This window comes from Saccharomyces cerevisiae, chromosome IV, assembly GCF_000146045.2.
Source record: "Saccharomyces cerevisiae S288C chromosome IV, complete sequence".
In the NCBI taxonomy this organism is placed as follows: Eukaryota; Fungi; Ascomycota; class Saccharomycetes; order Saccharomycetales; family Saccharomycetaceae; genus Saccharomyces; species Saccharomyces cerevisiae.
In genome coordinates this window covers 107,122-126,540 of record NC_001136.10, presented here as the reverse complement: position 1 = coordinate 126,540, position 19,419 = coordinate 107,122, and the positions used below count along the sequence as shown (strand labels likewise).

General features: G+C 38.5%; 9 protein-coding genes across 9 annotated transcripts, besides 1 other annotated feature; 2 read left to right on the top strand and 7 right to left on the bottom strand.

The window, feature by feature from the left end:
- Nucleotides 1–91: 91 nt before the first annotated feature.
- On the bottom strand, nucleotides 92–925 carry YDL186W (uncharacterized protein; the record flags this gene model as incomplete). Its single annotated transcript, NM_001180246.1, has 1 exon — nucleotides 92–925. The coding sequence occupies one exon, from the start codon at nucleotides 923–925 to the stop codon at nucleotides 92–94; it is 834 nt and encodes a 277-aa protein (NP_010095.1).
- A 617-nt stretch (nucleotides 926–1,542) lies between these two features.
- PPH22 (phosphoprotein phosphatase 2A catalytic subunit PPH22) lies at nucleotides 1,543–2,676 on the top strand (the record flags this gene model as incomplete). Its single annotated transcript, NM_001180248.1, has 1 exon — nucleotides 1,543–2,676. The coding sequence occupies one exon, from the start codon at nucleotides 1,543–1,545 to the stop codon at nucleotides 2,674–2,676; it is 1,134 nt and encodes a 377-aa protein (NP_010093.1).
- Nucleotides 2,640–2,924: an origin of replication (ARS406; Autonomously Replicating Sequence).
- Nucleotides 2,925–2,951: 27 nt separating this feature from the next.
- Nucleotides 2,952–4,325, bottom strand: RBS1 (Rbs1p; the record flags this gene model as incomplete). The annotated part of the gene is made up of 1 exon (NM_001180249.1): nucleotides 2,952–4,325. One exon carries the CDS (start codon nucleotides 4,323–4,325, stop codon nucleotides 2,952–2,954), a length of 1,374 nt encoding a protein of 457 aa, NP_010092.2.
- Nucleotides 4,326–4,948: 623 nt separating this feature from the next.
- UFD2 (ubiquitin-ubiquitin ligase UFD2) lies at nucleotides 4,949–7,834 on the top strand (the record flags this gene model as incomplete). Its single annotated transcript, NM_001180250.2, has 1 exon — nucleotides 4,949–7,834. The coding sequence occupies one exon, from the start codon at nucleotides 4,949–4,951 to the stop codon at nucleotides 7,832–7,834; it is 2,886 nt and encodes a 961-aa protein (NP_010091.2).
- Nucleotides 7,835–8,023: 189 nt separating this feature from the next.
- Nucleotides 8,024–8,877, bottom strand: RPL35A (60S ribosomal protein uL29 RPL35A; the record flags this gene model as incomplete). Its single annotated transcript, NM_001180196.2, has 2 exons — nucleotides 8,024–8,383; nucleotides 8,875–8,877. The coding sequence occupies 2 exons, from the start codon at nucleotides 8,875–8,877 to the stop codon at nucleotides 8,024–8,026; spliced, it is 363 nt and encodes a 120-aa protein (NP_010145.1).
- A 797-nt stretch (nucleotides 8,878–9,674) lies between these two features.
- On the bottom strand, nucleotides 9,675–10,220 carry ARF1 (Arf family GTPase ARF1; the record flags this gene model as incomplete). The annotated part of the gene is made up of 1 exon (NM_001180252.1): nucleotides 9,675–10,220. The coding sequence occupies one exon, from the start codon at nucleotides 10,218–10,220 to the stop codon at nucleotides 9,675–9,677; it is 546 nt and encodes a 181-aa protein (NP_010089.1).
- A 521-nt stretch (nucleotides 10,221–10,741) lies between these two features.
- NUS1 (ditrans,polycis-polyprenyl diphosphate synthase) lies at nucleotides 10,742–11,869 on the bottom strand (the record flags this gene model as incomplete). The annotated part of the gene is made up of 1 exon (NM_001180253.1): nucleotides 10,742–11,869. The coding sequence occupies one exon, from the start codon at nucleotides 11,867–11,869 to the stop codon at nucleotides 10,742–10,744; it is 1,128 nt and encodes a 375-aa protein (NP_010088.1).
- Nucleotides 11,870–12,306: 437 nt separating this feature from the next.
- On the bottom strand, nucleotides 12,307–14,961 carry SNF3 (glucose sensor; the record flags this gene model as incomplete). The annotated part of the gene is made up of 1 exon (NM_001180254.1): nucleotides 12,307–14,961. One exon carries the CDS (start codon nucleotides 14,959–14,961, stop codon nucleotides 12,307–12,309), a length of 2,655 nt encoding a protein of 884 aa, NP_010087.1.
- A 550-nt stretch (nucleotides 14,962–15,511) lies between these two features.
- On the bottom strand, nucleotides 15,512–19,333 carry SEC31 (Sec31p; the record flags this gene model as incomplete). Its single annotated transcript, NM_001180255.2, has 1 exon — nucleotides 15,512–19,333. One exon carries the CDS (start codon nucleotides 19,331–19,333, stop codon nucleotides 15,512–15,514), a length of 3,822 nt encoding a protein of 1,273 aa, NP_010086.2.
- Nucleotides 19,334–19,419: the final 86 nt, after the last annotated feature.

The window sequence follows — 19,419 nt, the reverse complement described above, 5'->3', positions numbered from 1 at the left end:
AAAGAAAAAGGAAAAAGAAAAAGAACAATACAATAAGGTTATGCTAGGAATAAAAAGAACAATAGATAGGACTATAGAAGCAAAGTGGAGTCTAATCGTGGTGGCAAAAAAATATTCTCGCCCAATTGGAGTCTGTACAGCATTGAAATGCCGATGAAGAGTCTACATACTGCTGCTGTTGCCGCTGTTGTTGTTGCTGTTGTGTTTGCCGTACAGACATGGAGTGGTTCAAGTTTAAGGTATCTAGGTAGCTGACAGGAATAGGATTGGAATAAACATCTCGATAGATAGAGAGTTCTTCGCCGTCCCCAATTTCAATGACTTTTCTTTCTGCTGGGTTTTGTTTTGTTCGAGTAGGAGCTTCGTACGGGAAAAGCACCGGTGTTTGCACTTGATGTTCGCTGTTCCTGGTTGACATATCATTTGGGCTTAGGTGAAATGAGAAGAGATCTTCTTCGAAAAGCTGCAACTCTTGGTCATCTTGACTCGCACTGTGTTCGGTTCGTACACCTTCTTCCTCGTCACGAAAAAACATTTTGGAATTGCGTTTCCACCAATCGGTAAACGATTCTACAATGGAACGCACGGATTCATCTCTCTTTGTTGAACCAAATGGATCCGATCTTCTCGAGTTGAATTGTGCTGTGCTAAGCTGATATGGATGCGTGCCATTAATAGCTTCAATTGCGCCACGATGTGAAGATGCAGGTGGCCTCCATTTTACAAGTACGTCCTCCATTTTTCCCACAAATACATTTTCTTCTCTTCTTCTTCTGCTTTTTTGTTTCGAAATCACGAGTTGCCTCACAGAGGGGAACTCACTTCTTGGTAAGAATCTGTTTTGAGCCTCCGCTTCAGGGCTGTAGGATGGGAAAGTTATGTCGCCCCCATCTAAACCATCTTCTATACTTGTGTTACACTGCATATTTTTCTAATATTTCTTGGCTATCTGTAAGCAAATCTACATCCAGGAATAGAGTCCACAAGTATATTCCATATAAAAGCACAGAACTACGAAGTGTCGCAAATTAGTTGTTTTTTTGGGAACTTGAACCCATACACCGCACCAAATTATTACAATATTTTGTGACACAGGACAGAATATTAATAAAAGAAGCGAAACTCTATTCTCCTAAAACTTCTTCTTGCGGAATTATGTATCAATTAATGCTAAGATTAATCCAAAAGCTTATACGACAACAATAGTCGTTGTGCACTTTGAAATACAATCGTGTATTACCCTGACATGACCGGGTAATCTAGAAGAGGTTATTATTTTCTTTTCCGCTGAATTGTGGAAAAGAGTCGTGGAAAGTTTCAAAGGGACATCCCCATTTTATAAAACCAATTGAAGGGCTGTAACTAGAGCAAACTTCTTAAGGTACCAGCCCGCTGCAAAACAGTGTTCGAACAAGAACACGCAAACCCGTTTACTTCTTGTCCTACCTGCTCTCTTTCCTTTCCGGTTATTGTTCCTGTTACGTCTTTTTTTGAATTTTATATTATTGGCACTTCTGTATAACTGGCTTTCATTCGAAAAAAATGGATATGGAAATTGATGACCCTATGCATGGTTCAGATGAAGATCAATTATCACCGACTCTCGACGAAGACATGAATAGTGATGACGGCAAAAATAATACGAAGGCGCGTTCTAATGACGAAGACACAGATGAAGAGTTGGAAGATTTTAATTTTAAACCGGGGTCCTCGGGTATAGCAGATCATAAATCCTCCAAACCACTAAAACTGACCAATACAAATATAAATCAGCTTGACCAATGGATTGAGCATTTGAGTAAATGCGAGCCACTATCAGAAGACGATGTAGCACGACTATGTAAAATGGCGGTGGACGTGTTGCAGTTCGAGGAGAATGTTAAACCAATTAACGTGCCTGTTACCATTTGTGGTGACGTACACGGTCAATTCCATGACTTGTTAGAACTTTTCAAGATTGGTGGTCCTTGTCCTGACACCAATTACCTTTTCATGGGTGATTACGTGGATAGAGGATATTATTCTGTTGAGACCGTATCTTACCTAGTTGCCATGAAAGTCAGATATCCACATAGAATTACTATACTTAGGGGCAATCACGAGTCTAGGCAGATTACCCAAGTATATGGGTTTTATGACGAATGTTTGAGAAAGTACGGCAGTGCGAACGTGTGGAAAATGTTTACCGATCTATTCGATTATTTCCCCGTTACTGCCTTGGTGGATAATAAAATCTTCTGTTTGCATGGAGGTCTCTCACCCATGATAGAGACAATAGATCAAGTTAGAGATTTAAATAGAATACAGGAAGTGCCTCACGAAGGTCCAATGTGTGACCTTCTATGGTCCGATCCTGATGATAGAGGCGGATGGGGAATCAGTCCGAGAGGTGCAGGCTTCACTTTTGGTCAAGACATCAGTGAGCAATTCAATCACACTAATGACCTATCACTAATAGCAAGAGCTCACCAATTGGTAATGGAAGGATATTCTTGGTCTCACCAGCAAAATGTTGTCACCATTTTCAGTGCTCCAAATTATTGTTATAGATGTGGTAACCAGGCCGCTATTATGGAGGTGGATGAAAACCATAATAGGCAATTCTTACAATACGATCCATCTGTGAGACCCGGTGAACCAACCGTCACCAGGAAGACACCGGATTATTTCTTATAATATATATCTATTACACCTTTATCCTTACTACGCTATTTCATTCCAACATACATTTATTTTTTTTTTTTTTTTAATATATATTTAGTTACTTTTTCCCTCTAATTTTTGATAATAACAACTTATATACAAACATACAAACTATTTTTTCGTTTTCAAATACTTATTTTTTCGAACACAAAGTGAAAACAACTTTTTCTCATATATTACTGTTCTCATACTAGAATTTCTATAAACCGTTACGTAATTTTTTCGCTATGTATAGTTCACTCCTCACGCTAAATGTTTAATTTATCAAATTTCATCTCTACCGAATCAGTATCCCTAGATGACGGCGAACCCTCAACACTAGCCCTACGAATTCCCTCATTCTTATTACTGTTACTGTCATCACTACGTTTCGGAATCGCACCAGAATATGAATTTTTTCCTTGAAAATGGTGGTACTTATTTGCTGAGGATCTTGTGTAATTGTTAGAATTATAGCTTGGTGTATTGCTATATGGCCCGCTGTGATACTGAGTGTTATATTGGTATTGATATTGATATTGGTATGGGGGATACATAGGGATTGGGGTGCCAAACGAACAGGACCCTTGGGGATTCATATTGTACATGTAAGGGTTCATGAAGACTGTGTTATTGCCCATTACCATGGGTGAAGGTGCAGGACCGGGGGCAGGACCAGCGGGGTTATACATTAGAGGGTAGGTTGGCAGACTATTGCCACCCATTTGGGGAGGAGGATACACAAGATATGGCGAAGAATATCCCGATTGGTAACCGCCGTTTTCTTTATTCCGACGACTTTGGCCTCTATAGGCATCTTTGTAATTGTTTGTTCCTCTTCTTCTTCCTCCTCTTCCTCTTCGACTATCATAAAATTGTTGTTGAGGTTTGTTTACTTGTATCGTCGTCACAGATGAATTGAATGGTGATGAAGAGCTAACTGAACCGTTACTAGTTTGTGTGTTAGAGTCATCTCCGTTCAACCAATCACTCCATTCATTGTCACTATCACTACTACCGCTACTGTTGGTTGACTTTACATCGTCTTCACTCTTGTTGAGCTTATCAAAAATTTCTTGTTTACGTTGTTCATAAAGTCTTTCCTTCTCAATTCTTTCTTGTTCCAAATCAGTACTAGATTTATCATCGATTTCGATTTTTTGGTCCTTATTTGAATTGGCTGTCAAATTGCTATTTGGTGTACGTGTATTGCCATCGATTTTATAATCGCACTCGTTACCTACCTCTTTCCGCTTTAAGATTCGAAATATTCTGTTATTGTTCGATTTTTCAATACTCTCACTTGAGGAAGCACACTCTTCCGGTTTTTTGTTCAGCTGCAACTCTTGTAAGAGTGGCTTTCCTTCAATCTTTTGGAAATTCTCACCTTTGAAAAGAATCACACAACTATCTTGAGTTCTTGCCAAAACATGGTTCAAGTTGTGGTACTCAGCTATTTGGTGCGATAGAAGCCTATAATATGAATTCATCGGTCTTAGCTGAAATGATTCTGTGTTTGAGTTTATGAATGACACTATGGAATTTTCCAGCTCTATTATAAAGATACGGTCCTGTGGTTTCTGGAACAAGCCCGTTTCCATAGCGGGTGTCAATCCCCAGTTTCGAGAATCTAGTGCTGTCATCACCTACTTCTGCCCTAACTCCTTATATACTTGAAGAGACTTGAATATCTTAGTTGTTAGTACGATACGAAATAACTAAAAAATTAATTAAAATAAAATAAATCGTGCGCCCATTATAAGATGCACGTTTCAACATACTGTCACCACGGCTTGCTGGTACAATATGGCTCAATTGCCTACGCCAAAACTTGTCGAGTTGTATGTGAAAGAAAGAAGAAACAGATAGGCTAACCCGCATATGACACTAGCCAACGCTTCTTAATCGATATTCTTATTATATCAATATTATTTTGCGCTTAACGATTCATCCTTTCGTCGAGGACGCTATTTTGTCAGTATTCGTCAGAGGCGATAGTCTGTCTTTATTACAAAAGGTGAATTGAAGATCAAAGGTAGATTCTAACCATTGGCAACAAAATAATAGAGGTGTACGCCGCAATCATTGTTAATCATTAAGTAATTGCCATTTTATTCACATTTTTAGACTCAACCACTTGCTGTTGCCACAGTAAACGTTAATTATATCTTTGAGAATTGTGTCAGCCAATAGAAAGGTAAAGTTGACCACAAGTTGTTTAAGGGGAAAAGTTAACTTTGAAAGTAGAACCCTCATTCCATAGATCATGACCGCCATAGAAGATATTTTACAAATCACCACCGATCCTTCCGATACCCGTGGCTACTCTCTATTGAAGTCCGAGGAAGTGCCTCAAGGCTCAACTCTTGGAGTTGATTTTATTGATACGCTACTATTATATCAACTCACCGAGAATGAGAAGTTGGATAAACCGTTTGAATATTTGAACGATTGCTTTCGCCGTAATCAGCAACAAAAAAGAATCACCAAAAACAAGCCAAATGCTGAGTCATTACATTCCACTTTCCAAGAGATTGATCGTCTTGTCATTGGCTATGGTGTCGTTGCCTTACAAATAGAAAACTTTTGCATGAATGGTGCTTTCATCAATTATATCACTGGAATTGTTTCTAACGTTAACTCATATACTGATTTCCTTTCCCAAATCATTCAAAGAGCCATATTAGAAGGTACCGCTTTGGATTTACTTAACGCTGTTTTCCCGACATTATTAGAATACTGTAATAAACATGTCAGCCATTTTGATTTGAACGAATCTGTAATTTACAATAACGTTCTTACCATTTTTGAGTTATTTGTTACATTTAAACCTATTGCAGAAATATTCACTAAAATAGATGGTTTTTTTGCAGACTATAGCTGTAAACCACAGGATTTTGAAAGGAAAACGATATTGGGGCCTATTTTATCTCTTTCTCCCATAGAAGCTGCTGTGGCAATCCGGAACTACGGCGATAACCTTTTGCGTTCCAAACAACAGACAGCCATGATCCATGAATCTCTACAAGCTGAGCATAAAGTTGTCATAGATAGACTCTTTTTTATTGTCGATAAGCTTGTTCGTGGCTCCTTAAACTCAAGGACTGATATGATTAGTTATTTTGCCCATATCGCTAATAAAAACCATTTACGTAGAGCCGATCATCCACCATTCAAAGAACTATCCTCTAACGGATTTATGTCCAATATCACTTTGTTATTGGTTAGATTTTCTCAACCATTTCTAGATATTTCATATAAGAAAATCGACAAGATCGACGCAAATTACTTCAACAACCCAAGTTTATTTATTGATTTATCAGGGGAAACACGATTAAATTCTGATTTTAAAGAGGCAGATGCATTTTATGACAAGAACAGAAAAACAGCAGATTCTAAGCCAAACTTCATCTCTGATTGCTTTTTCTTGACATTAACCTATTTGCATTATGGTCTGGGAGGTACATTATCATTTGAAGAGAAGATGGGATCTGAAATCAAAGCGTTAAAGGAAGAAATTGAAAAAGTAAAGAAAATAGCTGCGAACCACGATGTCTTTGCCAGATTCATTACAGCACAATTATCCAAGATGGAGAAGGCGTTGAAAACAACAGAATCTTTGCGATTTGCTCTTCAAGGGTTCTTCGCTCATAGATCTCTTCAACTAGAGGTTTTCGACTTTATTTGTGGTGCATCTACGTTCTTGATTCGTGTTGTGGATCCTGAACACGAATTTCCGTTTAAACAAATTAAATTGCCATTAATTCCGGACCAAATAGGTGTTGAAAACGTGGACAACGCTGATTTTTTGAGAGCGCATGCTCCAGTGCCTTTTAAATACTATCCAGAATTTGTTGTAGAAGGTCCAGTTAACTATTCTCTATACATTTCGAAGTACCAGACCTCTCCAATCTTCAGAAATCCACGTCTGGGATCGTTTGTTGAGTTTACAACAATGGTCCTCCGTTGTCCTGAATTGGTTTCCAACCCACATTTAAAAGGTAAATTAGTGCAGTTATTAAGCGTTGGTGCTATGCCTCTAACAGACAATTCCCCCGGATTCATGATGGATATATTCGAACACGACGAATTAGTTAACAAGAATCTGTTATATGCTCTACTAGACTTTTATGTTATTGTTGAAAAAACAGGCTCTTCTTCACAATTTTACGATAAATTCAACAGCAGATATAGCATATCAATAATTTTGGAGGAGCTTTATTACAAGATACCATCTTATAAAAACCAATTGATCTGGCAGTCTCAAAACAATGCTGACTTTTTTGTGAGGTTCGTTGCTCGTATGTTGAATGACTTGACTTTCCTGTTGGATGAAGGCCTAAGTAATTTGGCTGAGGTGCATAATATCCAAAATGAGCTGGATAATCGTGCAAGGGGCGCGCCACCAACAAGAGAGGAAGAGGACAAAGAACTACAAACAAGATTGGCGTCTGCTTCCAGGCAAGCTAAGTCCTCGTGTGGATTGGCCGATAAATCGATGAAACTGTTCGAAATCTATTCGAAGGATATACCGGCTGCATTTGTCACACCAGAAATCGTATATAGACTGGCAAGTATGCTAAACTATAACTTAGAGTCACTTGTCGGTCCCAAATGCGGGGAACTAAAAGTGAAAGACCCACAAAGTTATTCATTCAACCCAAAAGATTTGTTGAAAGCCTTAACAACTGTTTATATCAATCTTTCCGAGCAATCAGAGTTCATCAGTGCTGTCGCTAAAGATGAAAGATCATTTAATAGAAATCTCTTTGTTCGCGCAGTTGATATTCTTGGTAGAAAAACTGGTTTAGCATCTCCAGAGTTCATCGAAAAACTATTGAACTTTGCCAATAAAGCCGAAGAGCAAAGAAAGGCTGATGAAGAGGAAGATCTTGAGTATGGTGATGTTCCTGACGAGTTCTTAGATCCTTTGATGTACACAATTATGAAGGATCCTGTCATTTTACCAGCATCCAAGATGAATATTGATAGAAGCACGATCAAAGCACATCTGCTTAGTGACTCTACTGACCCGTTTAATAGAATGCCTTTAAAACTAGAGGATGTAACACCTAATGAAGAGTTAAGGCAAAAGATTCTTTGTTTCAAAAAACAAAAAAAGGAAGAAGCAAAACATAAAGCAAGCGAGTGAATGAATAAGTGATAGAATAAATTGCAAAATTGACCCTAATCAAATAAGGCTTATTTCATCGCTCAATGTGTCTTATATTTTGAAGATTTTCGATGAAAATGTTTTAATTTAACAATTATTTAAAAGGTGCTAGAAAAACGTAGAAAAGTTGGAACTATAGATAATGATAGTATATAATTGAACTTCCAATTAAGCCTTAATAGCGTACTTTCTTTGTGGGAAAGCGATTTGCTTCTTTCTTTGCTTTTCGGTAACTTGGGAAGCTTCGAATTTGGTCAAAGCTCTTCTCAAAGCTCTGGTCTTCTTGGCTCTCAAGTCCTTTGGTTGGTACTTCTTACCCTTGTATAATTGTCTAACAGCTTCTCTTTGTTGTTCGTTGATGACGGTCAAGACACAGGCGATACTCTTTCTGACGGTCTTGATCTTTGGCAAAGATGGTCTGGACAACTTTTGGACCTTCAATTCAGCCAACTCCTTTTTCAAGTCAACCAATTGAGAAGCCAATTGTTCCTTGGATTTGGTTCTTAGTTCGTAAGCTTTAACACCGGCCTATTAATAGGATAAAAAATGAAATAATATTCCAAATTTTTATTAACGTTAGTATTTTATTAGCACTTATAATGAACTAACAAGCACAGGCATCATATATCCCTCGTAACAGAGAAAAAAAACCAATAACTAATTTATTTCGTTGGAAGGCTTTTTTACAATAAAAAAATTAGGAGAATTAAATTTGGTCAAACGCTAGGCGATCTACGGCCAACAATCATAACGTAAACTTCCCTATTAAAATTCAGCAAAACCTCTGAATTTAAAGATGTATGCTATTTTCACTTTCTTTTCCTTGATTCTTTGCTTGCGAATAATCCGATATACTTGATTACAGCTTTCGTATTCTAACTGTATTGAATAGACATAGCCAACGGATGAATTACGTTCCAAAAGTTTAACGCTTCGAGGCTCTTTCTTGCACTAGGTTGCTATGATCCTCTCTGTTCTGCAGTTGTCAGTCTTTATTATTTTGTTCATCTCAAACATACCATTTCGAATATACTGTCTCACTGTACCTATTCTACGGTCAATAATAGTGCTAATCGACAGCGTATGCTTAACATTATATTACATATATGAATTACTCAGGTGTGAATTTTGCAAAATTGATGCTGGAATCCTGCCCAAACCCGCCCGTTAGTGCATGGAGTGCCAGGTAAGTTGTCGTGGGGTTCACCCGGAGAGGCTGCGCTGCCATTTTTTTTTGCGACTTTACAATTTAAGCTACCTATTATGTGATAAAAAATTAAATGTAAAAAGTTATGGGTGTAGATATGTATGGGTCTGAGATTAATACAGTCCCCAGATTGAGAAAGTTTTCGTGAAGATTATTTGTTGAGTAACAACAAATCAAAGATCCTCTTCAGTCTTGAACAGTCAATTGACACAGTACCACACTATCATTCTGAATTATCATAATATGATTTCGTGTGTTTTAGGTTTTAAAAGTATCTTTTGAGAACACGGTGGACCTGAGAGCGAAACGTCAATATATGATTCACGCAGGGGTGCTGTAAAACAAATGAAAATGCGTTGTATAATATCCTAAATATATCATGTTTCTTTGTTTCTATATCAAATTGCCATTATTAGTTAAAGTAGTTTATACTAGTTAGGCTTCTTCAGTATTTTTTTATTTTATTATCTTGGTTTTTATTGCTTTTACACTAAAATCTATATGTGTTGGCTGGTGATCGTCAATAAATCCATCGACGTTGGCCTCTTAAGTTCTTAATCTTTATGTTTCATTTAGTTTATACAAGCGTATTTGATCCATATTCTAGAATTTTTAAGTTGAGTTTTTCAAACTGTTACTTAACCATTCCAAACCTTCATACAAACCTTCACCGGAGGTAGCACACGTGGCTTGGATAAACCATGGACGGTTTCTAATAGAATGTAAACCTAGTTTTTCAGTGATTTCAGCAGCAGACATGGCTTCTGGCAAATCTTGCTTGTTAGCGAACACCAACCAAGCGGCGTTTCTCAATTCATCTTCGTTCAACATTCTTTGCATAACTTCTCTAGCTTCACCAATACGCGATCTATCGTTAGAATCGACAACAAAGATAACACCTTCAGTGTTTCTGTAGTAGTGTCTCCATAGAGATCTAATTCTGTCTTGTCCACCGACATCCCAGACAGTGAATGAAATGTTCTTATATTGGACAGTTTCAACGTTGAAACCAATTGTTGGAATGGTAGTGATAACTTCACCCAATTTCAACTTGTACAAAACGGTGGTCTTACCAGCACCATCAAGACCAACCATAAGAATACGCATTTCTTTGTTACCAAAAAGGTTACTGAACAACTTAGAGGCAAACAAACCCATTTTTAATTCTATTAAACCTGTTTGAGTTCTTTCTTATACCTTCAATGCCAGAGGTTCCAAAAAGTTTCAAAACAAAATGAACTTTCTATCTAGTAAGACTTATAAAAACCACCTCGATAAACAAGTGGATCGAGAACGTGTCAAAGATTCCGTTTCTCTCTCTGTTTTTCCATTTTTCGATTTTCATTTTTTTTTTTGGTTTGACAAATACAAGCCACCTCGTTATATGTGATTTGCAACGCGAAAAGAAATAAAAAGGGAAGGGTAATAACATGGTTTTTCTACAATAAACTGCTATCATTACGGTATTAGTGGCTTCTTGAGAGCTTATTGCGTGACTTTTTTTACTAAACTATTGAAAAATGCAACTAAGTAGCTAGCTTAAAACTATTGCTATCATTATCATTATTACTACTGTTATATATGTGGGCAATGACTTTCTTAAGTATCAGACGAGAATTCAACTGTGCAAAATTAAAAGGTTGAGCGAGATACTTATCTTTTCGTTTAGCTCTTAAGTATCATTTACCAACATTCACTTTACATCCTGCGTACTGTCTTAGGCCGCGGATGAAAACCGAATATATGACTTCGTTGTTATCTTTTTCCCAATAAAATTCGGTTAATCTAATATGCCAAGGTGGGAACCCTTGTAAATCCAACGAAGGCCCGAAGTATAACAGTAAATCTGGTTCGGGTCCAACTAGTTGTTTCAGTTCTGAATCAACTAAATCCATTGTGATGTCAGAAACGCTCAATTCGTTAACCGCACATAACTCAGCCATAGTTTTGGTCAGATCGACAATCGTTTCTCTACCATCTCTGTTAGACAATAAAGAAATTTCAATAGCAATTTTGTCCTTTTCTTGGTTAGCTTCTATCTCATTGCCTACATCAGTCTCGGTTTCAATTCCGTCTAGATTGTAGAATATCTTGTTAGAATGAGGTATTTTAACAGCGTAGTTTGGAACATGAGCTGGCCCAAAATATTTAGCCAGGTTGGAATGAATTTCCATTCTCAGCTCTGGAACATTTCTTTGTAATATTCCATCGTAATCGTACAACATCAAATGTTTTATACCAGCTGAAACAGTCCAGCAAACAATTTCACTCGCGTCATTTAATAAACCTGTCACACCGCCGCCAACGTCGCCAACTGGCTTGACTTCCAAGATAGCGGCCAACCTTTTAGGAATTTTTTTCAGAGGAATAACGTCCTGTCTAATCAACTGTGGTGTATATGCATGGTTGTAGATGATACTGAATATTCTTAGTTTCATTTTATTATATTGGTATTGACCGTACCGAAACAACCCGAAGCAGATGTATAACAACACAAGTAAAAACTTGTAAAAAAGGTATTCAAATTTACCTATTCTTTTACTCAAATCTTCTGTCTTTTGCTTTTGGACTCCATTCGTCTCATTGTTCACTTTCTTCTGAGGGTTCTCATCGGCGTCTGCAATGATACTTGTAACGGCCTTTAAAGCTCTGGTTTTTGAATTAACTTTACCGCCCTTTAAAACACCAGATTCTGGAGGTGGGATGTGATTGGAAGATTCTGGAACATCATCTCTTTCGATCTTTCTATGCGGTTTTTCATTAGGGGGCTCCATTGCTTTATCATCCTTTTTGATCATCGTGGGCATCTAAGAAAAACAATGGGGAAAATATATGTATATATATTGTATCAAAAAATTGTGTAATTTGCCAACTAATGTTATGCGAATACTAACTTGCGTAAAAATTCTCTTCCAGCGCCTTCGAGAGTTGTTGATAATTCAAGCCAGTGTTATACGTGGCTCCTGCAGGACTTTTCTATTGGGAAACCTTTTCGTTTATAATGACTTCCGACGTTGACCGAAGATGGTATCCGTCGGCGGCTAAGTATCCAAAAGTGTTATAGAAGAAAAGATCATAATTTTGGAAAGGCATTAAATCAAGTAATGTAATTGAATGTGTGTCAAGATAAACATTGTGTATCTATAAAAGTTGAGTAGTATCTCAAGTTACAATTATTTCTTTCACATGATTAAAATTATAATGCACGTCCGCTTAATTAATACATCGAATAACATTAAATTAATTATTTCAAATCATTATTTTCATTTACAGGTTGATTAGTGGCGTTTTCTTCGCTTGAGTGGAGGATTTCATTATTATGTTCATTAGTGTCAGCCATCACGGAGAGAGAAGTGCTCAAAATATTAGATTGAGTTTCAGGTTCCAGACCGCCTCTCTTGTCAATATAGCTCTGCGCAAACTGCGCCATTCGTTCCTTCATACCAGCCAAGTCTTGAGCTGTGTTCAAATTATCAGACGTCTCACCACCATTTGCCTCTTCATCACTGGAATTCATTAAAATTGAAGGTGGACCTCTGTTATAAGCATTCAAGGCAAGCCCGTTTCCCAGGTCCATCAAATTGCTGTCCTCTTCAGTTGTATCCGAATGTGAGGAAGCCGTGTGGTAACGAAGGGTACTTTGGTTACCGGAGAACTTATCTGTCGTGTTACTTGCAGTAGAAGTACTGTGAATGAGACGTGCCATATAATCATTAATATCATTCATAGTACTTCTATTACTTTGGTCGCCTTGAGATGAGGGCCCGCCTATTTCATCTTCTGTGTAATCTTCGCTTGAGTCGCTTGAGAGTGAGGGAGGCCCTCTATTATACGTATTAAGACCAAGCCCATTTCCTAGGTCCACATATTTGGTTCGAATTTCAGCAGGCTCTGTTGTTTGCGGGATTGGAACGTCTTGCAGAGAAGGTGACACAGGGACTGTCATACCACTACTTTTGTTCGGGCTTTCAAGAATTTCTGTACTAGTAGGAATATCAACACGTTCTGGGATAGAATGAACTTCTTTTTGATTGGGACTATGATCTATTTCGCCCGATATCGTATTTCGAAAATCATTTCTTGGTGTTTCATCGTCAAAATTATTTCTTTTAGCAACAAAAGTGTTCTTTCCGTCTTCTAATCTTTGCAAAGGATCGTATTGGAATTTAAGTGCGCGTTCCCTAATATCTTTATTAAATTTTGGTGACACGACACCAGTGGATGACTTAATATATAATTCATCAATCTCTTCTAATGTCAAACCCTTCGTTTCATAAACGGTCAAGTAAACAACTATCACCCCCATCGCATTTAAGGAGCCCCAAATGAAGAATATTTTTGCACCTAATGATGATGTATGCGACCCAGTATCTACAATATAAGGGGTAATTAAAGCACAAATAAAGTTTACAAGCCAGTTAGCAGCAGCGCATATAGCCGTACATTTAGATCTCACACCCAATGGGTACAGTTCTGCTGAAATAACCCAAACAACACCACCCCATGTAGCAGAAAAGGCAGCTATGAATAGACATATAAATGCTATCATAACTTTTGCGGCCGCTACAGTCTTTAAGGAACACCCAACAATGGCCACAATAAAGTTGGCTATAGTCATGATAACACCCCCAACAACCAGCACCTTACGTCTACCAAAAAATTCCACAAAAAACAAACCAGGAACATTAAAGACAACATTAACAGCATAGGTTATAAATGAAACCAGATAACTATTACTGACTCCTGTCTTATTGAAGAAATTGACACCGTAGTAAAATATAAAGTTGATACCTGAAAATTGTTGAAATGCTTGAAGGGCAATTCCCGTAAACATCCTTAGAGTTTGCTTTGGTCTACTTTTACTTGAAATAAAACAATCAATGAAGTTCGAAGAACCAAAAGATGCCTCGTAATCATATGTTGCCTTTATTTCAACTAGTTCTTCCAGTAACCCAGAATCATGGACTGGTACACCTCTTAAAAACGATAAAGATTTAGCTGCTTCATCTAGCTTGTCTTTCAAAACGTAATAGCGTGGACTCTCAGGGAGAAAGAACATCCCGATAGCGAGAAATGACGACCAGACATATTGCAACCCTATGGGAATCCGATACGAAGATGCGTCGTTTCTTGCGTGTGTCCCTTGCGACACTGCACTTGACACGAGCAAGCCCCAGGTAATGGCCCATTGGTAAGTAGAAATAATAGCACCTCTTAATGATTTATGTGTAGCTTCTGCTTGGTATAATGGAACAACCGCTGAAATTGCGCCTATACCGATACCTGAAATGACCCTTCCCACAATCAATAATGTGATTCCTCCAGCACCTACCTGTAAAGAATTTCCGATAGAGAAGATGAAAATTGTACTGAAAATGATAGTAGGCTTCCTGCCATACGAATCAGATATAAATGGTGCAGTTAAAGCCCCAAAAAAAGTTCCCAATGACAAAAATGACACCAAAATGGACATTTGTTGGGCGGTAAATGAATCGTGATTAGGTGCTACGTGTGACTTCACATAGTTCATAGATGTAATACTGTTGATCAGACCTGTATCATAACCAAATAAAAATCCGCCAACTGCAACAAAAACACCTACGCATATAGACATCATCATAGATTGTTTCTGAGGAGGCTCTGAAAATAAAATTGAGTTGTCGTCTATGGTAGAAATGTCATCCGTAAACACGGATGTCATATTAGATTGCCTGTCAGAATTTTGCCGCTGCAAGCTCGTAGGGGTTCGTATGCTACCTGTCGTATCATCTGTTGTATGATCTTTGTTACTATTGTTTCGTCGCAGTGCTATGCCCTTCACCCTCTGAAGAGCTTTGTCTAGGAAACCCTGTTTCTCTTGGCGTAATGTTTCGCTAGAACTGTTACTATTAGGATCCATTTATAAATTCTTCTTTCTATGCCAACAAAGGCATATCCTTCTGTTTAAAAAGGTCCTCAGTAAAACTTTTCTGTTTTAATTTCTATAGTGAGGTCAACTTATAGTGACTCTCTCTGTTTTTCTTCAATAAAATGCTTCTTATCTGTCCTATGATCTCTCGATGTGTAAGTACTATCAATGCAATTTGCCGAGGATAGGACTATTGTCTAGTTTTTCTCAGTATGACTGAATTTCCCCAGATTATAGAATAATTGACAGTTCCTCCTCCTTTTGTTCTTTAGAATGTGCGATGCGGCAAGTTTAAAATTTCCCCGGAGATTTGCCGCTCGAGGTGTACATGGTAAAAACATAAGGGAAAGGCTGTAAAAAAGATATAAGAGGTATTGGTTGGTTTTGAGAAGTAATGTTAAGCTAGTTCTAATTGTGATCTTGATTAGGTTTAAACATAAAAGGATAAGTACATAAATATATAAATATAATACTATAAGACATAATAAGAAAAAAACAAGGCCAATACGCCACTTTTTGTACTGAAAGTTTTGAGACTGAATTAATTCAAAGTCGCTTCAGCTATGCCAATCAACCTCTTCACTCCTGTCAGCCAGTTACCACCCTCTTGAGCATGGTTTGTAGCGATATTAGCATGGATGACCATAGCTTCTTTGTATTTCTTTTCCTTCATTAATGCGACGAGGTCATGTAAACAATCGATTGTTGGTTGGGTTAATAAATCCTGCTTTTCCAAATGGTAGAAAAGAATCTTTAATCGTTTATCACAATCCTTTAATTGTTTGGAGTACTCCTTTGGGGTCAATGGTGTTACGCGAGCCAGTTCTTCTTTCAAGAAGTCGACAATGGGTTGTTGATCAGCTGGAATTTCATGACTGACATTCTCAGCGGAGGTATTAACCTGAGAAGCCAAAGTTGGCGGTTGAGAAGGCTGCAATGGAGAGGCCGAGCTGGAAAGGGTTGGAGGATAAGTAGCACCTTGAGATGGGTTTTGTTCTATACTAGCTAACTTGTTGCTTCTCTTCTTCATGCTAATCGGAGGGGGGCCAGTGGGAGGTTTGTTAAAAACGGGAGGAGGAGAGGTCATGGTATGGTTATTAGTATACGGACCGGTTGGAGGATAGGAGGAACCGTTGGGTTGAGTGGTTGCAGTTGGAGCATATGGATTAGAGGCCTTTGGCAACGGAGCTGGAGGCACGCCTCCAGATAATGGGGTTGCTACTCTTTGTTGTGGTGGTGGAGCATAGGGGTTCGATGAAGCTACCTGAGCGGTGTTTGACGTTTGGTTTGCTGTAGAAATAGTACCTATTGGGAATTGTTGTGATGATTGAGGAGGAGCGTATGGATTTGATATGGATGCCCTTGGTGACTCAGAAGTTGCAACCAAGGATGGGACTCTAGAATTTTTGTGTAGAGGAGGTGGTGATACCATTGACACAGAAGAGGGAGCTCTGGAAAGAGGTGGCGGAGGCATGGTACTAGCAGCATTTGCAGGGATACCATTTAATGGAGTTGGTGTCGATAGGATATTTGGAGGGGCAACAGATACAGCCTTGGCACGAGATGGTTTTTCTTTGACCTTCAAAGGCAAATCATTCCAACCATCATTGGCTTTACGGTTGAGATGTGGCGTTTGACCCGATACAGCATTAATTGGAGGTTGTGAAGGAATAGAGCTAGATTGAGCATTATAGTCGCCCATAATAGGCATACCAGGTTGTATAGGAGCAAAAGTGTTTTGCGGAATCGACGTTGTAGATACGTTCGTTGCAGGAACTGTTGCAGTGGCATATGGGTTAGGCGGAGGAGCAAAAGAATTCAATCTGGTCGAGCTATTTGTTTTGTTAACAAAAGGTGACGCCATCGAAGGTTGGCTTGGTGGCGCATATTTACCTTCTGTATGAACAGGAGCACTAGTGGTGGTTGCTGGAACGTACGGCTTTGGAGGTAGAGCATTTGCAGAGGCGCCTGGTGTCATACCATAAAATGGTGCCTGCATACTAGGAATAGAAGTAGTAGAAGGCATTCCAGGAGTTGGTAGTACAGGAACGTTCTTATTTGTCTTGGCGTTTGTATACTTGGCTTTGCTGGTCGTCGCTGTCGCAGGATTTTGTGCCGGTAATGATTTGCCGGAAGCAATCAAGACACGTGCCTTTTCTGTTTTAACCTCTTCATTGTCACTTGGTAAACTATTTAAGAATTCAGTGGCTAGTTCGAAATTTCCTGTGGAAGTAGTTAAGTTGATAAATTCCAAAAATTTGGCAATTAATTGCTCATTATTAATGGTAGAGCTTCCATTAATGAAGTTGGAAAATACGGTGAATCTTTCAATGAACTCAGTTAGACATTCGGAATGAGCTTCATAAATTGTCTTATTATCTTTCTTCAATTTATCCTCCAAATCTGGAAATTCTGATAACCAAATTGAAGCCACCTTATCTAATGATCCGGCAGCCAAGTACAAAGTCAAAGAATCTTGTCTATGACCATTTTCCTTTAACCTGTCTCCCAATTTAATCAACATTTCATTCCTCTGGGCGATATCATTTGGATATAAGTTTTGAATTGCTTTAGAGATAAACTTCCACTGAGAGACATCCAAATTTTCAACCAAATCATCTACTTCCCTCTTAGAAATGGAGTATAGTATCCTCGAGAGCGATGATTTAGATCCATACTTCGCAAAATAGGCATTCTTGACACTTTCCTTTAATCTTTCGTTATTTGAATCTAATGCGATCACCATGGCCTCCATTAGTAAGTCATTCTCTAGAGAATTTTTCACAGCGCTCTTAATGTTGCCAGAAACCAAGTTCTTGGAAATAGTTTGTTCGATATTACCAGACAAGGAGAAATCGCCCTCGGGTTGGAAATTGGTTTCAATTTGTTGAAAGAATTCTTCCCCATCGTCTTCTTTCTCATTGTTGGCATCGTCTTGTGCATCTGATTCATCGTTGTCGAATGCAAGAGCCTCTTTCAAGAACTCCTCAGTACCGTCCATTGATAACTTTTCCAATAAATTCCAATCTTCTTCATTAACGTCATCAATAACTTTGACCAGTCTTTGATTTATTAATGGTTTGAAATCCTTAGTTTTCAACGCTTCACTCAAAGTAGTGTTTGATTCTAAGCCTGAAATTTTTGGGTTTGTTATAGATACACCTTTACCATCTGGAGTAATTTGAACCAATTTACCACCGAAAGCCCAATGAGCTGCGGGAGATGGTTCCCCATACCAAGTTGGGGCTTGTAAATGGAAAACAGTTGGCTTCTCTTTTGATTCCTCTCGGGAAACATTATTCCAAAAATCTGTTTCAGATTCTTGCTGCTTAGTTTCGGTTTCTTGCTCATCCAAAGTGTTTGTGAGATTTTGCAAAGTCTGTACCTCAATTTTGTTATCAAAGGAGGCACAAGCAAATAGGTCTGGAGCCTCTGGTGCAAATTTGGTCTTAAAACACCAGTTTCCACGAGCTGGGAATTGGGACAGTTGTTCGGCTGACTCAGGGTTCCATAGAAGAACGGTATTATCTCTACCACTGGACAATAATAGATGTTCGTCCTGATGACACCAATCTAATGACAAAATACCCTTTTGATGGCCTTGATTTAAAGTCTGCAATGGTGTGTTGGCGTTTCTTAAATCCCAGATCAGGATAGATGGATCATTATCGCTACCAGTAGCCGTTGCCACTCTTGTGGAGTTTTTTGGGTGCCATTCAACAACGGACAGCTGTTGCTTGATACCTGAATTAGGTGAAGTGTAACTTAGATGAATGACTTCCTTCTTAGCCTTCAAATCCCAAATAGATGCGAAATTAGACGACCCGGCAGATGCAAAAACATGGGCCAAAGATTGGTTCCATGCTAGGGAAATGACCTCGTCAACGGACGACATCGATTGACCCGGTGTCAATGGAGTATAATTGGAGGGCGATTCAGTGCATTTATTCATGTCCCAAATAAAAATTTCACCGTTGTTACCACCCGAAGCAAGAACGTTGTCTTGCTTTGCGTTAAACTTTACCGTCTTCACAGAGGAAGAATGGTTGCTAAATCTGGCCATGGAGTTGATAGCGTTGTTTGCTTCATTGGTGGAGTACAATTCCAAACTACCGTTATCCAGAGCACCAGCAATAATCTTGTTATTATGAGACCAATCCAAATCATTGAATTTGGAATCCACTTGCAAGGAAGCAATAGGCTTCTCCGAATCAGCAGCCAACAATGACCACAATTCTAGAGATGAATCAGTGGAGAAATTAGCATCCACCGTACCAGATACGGTACCAGAGACCAATAATGGAATTTTATCATGTGACCACGCAAACGTGGCTGTTCGAGAAAACTCAGCAAGTTTGACCATCTTTATTGTTCAATTAGGGAGAGCAAACGGGAACAAAGGGAAATATGTGTGAGTAAAGTGTCTATCGCAGAAGCTTGCCTTGTCCT